A 3,358-nucleotide genomic window follows, 5' to 3' on the forward strand; every position below is an offset into this window, starting at 1 on the left:
ATAGGTAGTCTCTCCTTCTTATGATTTTAGGGTTTTGATTTTGATCATATATGCGTCACAATTGAGGCTTGATTGGCGACAAAATTAAGCATGAAAATATCGAAATTGACTTTCCATAACTATCTTACTTGACCGAGTTTCAAGTGAAATATTATGTCCATGATTGTTGTGTGGATTCTGATAAACTCGCCTGATAGCTCCATTTTACTCAACTGAAATTCCTGCTATTGCCCTTTGAAGACTCTCATCTGAACTTGATCCTCATTGACAAAATGCAATTACATCGAAATGAAAATACAAATACAACGAAATTATGCAACTACCTTTGAAATTTTTTGACATGGAATTTAGGCAACACTAAATATCCTAACAATTTCCTCCAATAATGGTAATTCCGTGACAAACACCTCAAACAACTTAGAGATGAGTTTGTTTAATTTTGTGATGACTCTAATTATGAACTATGTGGAAATTCTATGACCATGAATTATATTAGTAAAATCATTAGCTATGTGATGGACGTTTATCTAAAAACTAAGCTACAACATTTTTTTTTTTTTTTTTTTTTTGGTTGCCCCAAGCACTTGGAATTTGGAATTATATAATCATGAAATACGTTAGAAAAATCATTACCAATGACAGGTCCAGTTAGCTAGTGCAAACTTTAAATTATTAAAAAAAAAAAAAAAACTAGTTACATTAATTGATATTGTTTTACACATCTCGAATTAATACCTTGTTACAACTGTTTTCAACAATATTCTTATATTTTTAGTAGAAAATCAGTACTTTTATTCAGGAAATATCAGAAAGAATATAATTTGCAATCTCTGTTGGAACAGTAATATCAAAGCTCATTCGAGTGGTCTTGCTTTCTTTGCTAGATCATGAGCTTCCTTGCCTTTGTACTTGTTGAAATCAGCACCAGACCAGCTCCAGAAGCAAAAAATTAAAACAATAAATATCTTAAACTCACGTATAATATAATTAAATGGAAAGAAAAAATTATATTATATTACGTTTTAAATAATAATTAATTTAAGTAACAACCTGACTAATAAATTAGGTTAAATGTATTGTGTTTTACAAGAATCTAAAGCACAACATATTATATGGAGAAATAAGAGTGAATGATATTTGAGTTGCAGTTAGTTTTTCACTCTAGGATTTTTGTGTGATTATCTTATCTCAGATAGCTTAACTGAAAAGTTTAAAGTTGCCAACGTCCATTTCAGTTCCTATAAATTAGAACATGAAAGTTAAAGTTTCTAACATTTATTTGAATGTTAAAATCAACTTTCTTATCTACCTTAGTGCCTCCACTCACAATTCATTATTTTTGAGAAATCTCAATTACATAACTTGATCAAGTCAAATCCTACACAACCAAATATGGCCAAACATGCAATCCCATTATTCAAATAATTTTATTAATAATAATTATTTCATCTACAACATTGTGCAAAGTTCATGCAAAACAATTTCTATTGAGTTTTGACCATTGCACACATACACATTGACGACTATTTGGCCACACAATCCAAGATCTTCCTTGCTTCCATATTAATGTTCTCAGTGATATAACCATGAAGGGCCATACACTGATCAATGGATTTGATCATCTTTATCAGTGTCATTATCACCCTAAAAAATTACCCCTTGCAGACCCATTTCATTTATGATGCTAACAGCAACGCTTGCCTGGCGGCCAAGAATTCAACTTCCTCCACCGTTGATGGCAATGGGATGCTTGCACTAAGCACTGCAATAGGCTGCCCACTTGAGTCCCTTAGTACAACCCCAATCCCCGCCTTGCCGGACTCCTTGAAGACAGCACCATTGAAATTTGCTTTAATATTCTCCCTCTGGGTGCACTTCGAGGTTGTATCCTACGTCAACACAATTGCACCGTGTGAATTCACACGGTGAAGCATACCAAATCATCATTCATTCTAGCAAACGTATTGATTGGCTTCAACTTTACATTAGCACCAGTAAAATGAGCTGTGATAATTGGGATATCAAGGTCACCTTTGGACCTAAAACAAGGACTAAGAACACCCTTTGGGTCTTTAACACGTTTAGCATGAATAGTTTTCAATAAGGCCAATACCAAATCTTTATGAAACTCAGGTGGAGGAAAGGTGTAAGTTGTGCCCGAGTCAATAATCATTTTACCCACATTATTAACACTGGCCTTGGAAGAAGCTCTATAGGCAAACGTTGTGTTCCCAATACTAATCCCGTCTAGAGTAACGTAATAATATGTGGAAGGCTTTTTTGCAACTAAGGGTGTTGAAACCACTCCTTTGCCAGAAACCAAGCCATTGGAACCAAAGTTAATCTTGATTGAAACATTTGAAGTTGTGGGAACTAAACAATAAGAAAATTTTCCACCAATGTACTTGTTTAGTTGAGAGACTAGAGAAAGAGGGCCACCTCCTAGGCCAATTATGCCAGAGCTTTCCTCATCAAATATACCCTCATTATTGTTGCTGCAATCGAAAAAAATCTTTGGTATTTTGACCCGATGGCCAGTAGTCGAGCCAAATGTTAAGGTTTCAACACCAAGATCACCACTAGTGTATGAATTGTCTCCATAGGTATAATTATAGAAGCAAATGTTTCGTTCACCACATAAAACAGCTTTTCTATCCAAATTTATGCGAGACTTTGACTTGCAGGAAACGTTACAATATGTTGAAGAATGCTGAGGATCGAAGAGAGGAGGGTCTTGCTTGTAACATTTTATACATGGCTTACATTGTGTCCATGTTAGATCACCACCTGTATCCGCAAGGCCAAGCACTCCAAGGGAAACATTCATGAGGTATTCTCCTGAGTTACTAGCTGTTACGTTTGATTGGTTTGAATTGCGAGATTGTAAGCTTGCCTTGAAACGATTAGCCCATGAAATGGAACGAGCAAAAGCATTATACAAGCGATCAAAATGGGTGTGAGAGGCATTGGCATTGTAATACGGAGATAGTGTCGAATCACGATGTATGAGATCAACAGTGAAACCACTACTGTTAGTGGCTTCTGTGAATGAAAATACCAGTATTACTGCTAAAGGGTTTAATCTCAAAGCAGCAGCCATGACTTTGACAGTATGATAAGGAAAGGTTGAATGAGATATGATAAAAACACATTGGGCTATACAGAATTTATAGGACTAAGAGGCTCAGGCTAGAGCCTTCAAATTCAAAGTAGGTAATGAATTTAATTTGGTAACCCAGGTCCATTTTTCACGTTATCATCATCATCATCTTCTCTTCTTTCTGTATACACTGTAAAGGAGGTCAACTCCATTTACCTGGTGCACATCTTTTATCCTGGATTAGTCTAGTTAGGACAG

General features: G+C 35.3%; 1 protein-coding gene across 1 annotated transcript; it reads right to left on the minus strand.

Moving 5' to 3' along the window:
• Positions 1–1,676: 1,676 nt before the first annotated feature.
• Positions 1,677–3,100, minus strand: LOC115974032 (aspartic proteinase CDR1-like). Its single transcript, XM_031094257.1, has 2 exons — positions 1,937–3,100; positions 1,677–1,889 (listed from the first exon to the last, which is right to left on the minus strand). Exons 1-2 carry the CDS (start codon positions 3,098–3,100, stop codon positions 1,677–1,679), a joined length of 1,377 nt encoding a protein of 458 aa, XP_030950117.1.
• Between the last annotated feature and the right edge of the window lie 258 nt (positions 3,101–3,358).

This window comes from Quercus lobata, chromosome 2 (assembly GCF_001633185.2).
Source record: "Quercus lobata isolate SW786 chromosome 2, ValleyOak3.0 Primary Assembly, whole genome shotgun sequence".
In the NCBI taxonomy this organism is placed as follows: domain Eukaryota; kingdom Viridiplantae; phylum Streptophyta; class Magnoliopsida; order Fagales; family Fagaceae; genus Quercus; species Quercus lobata.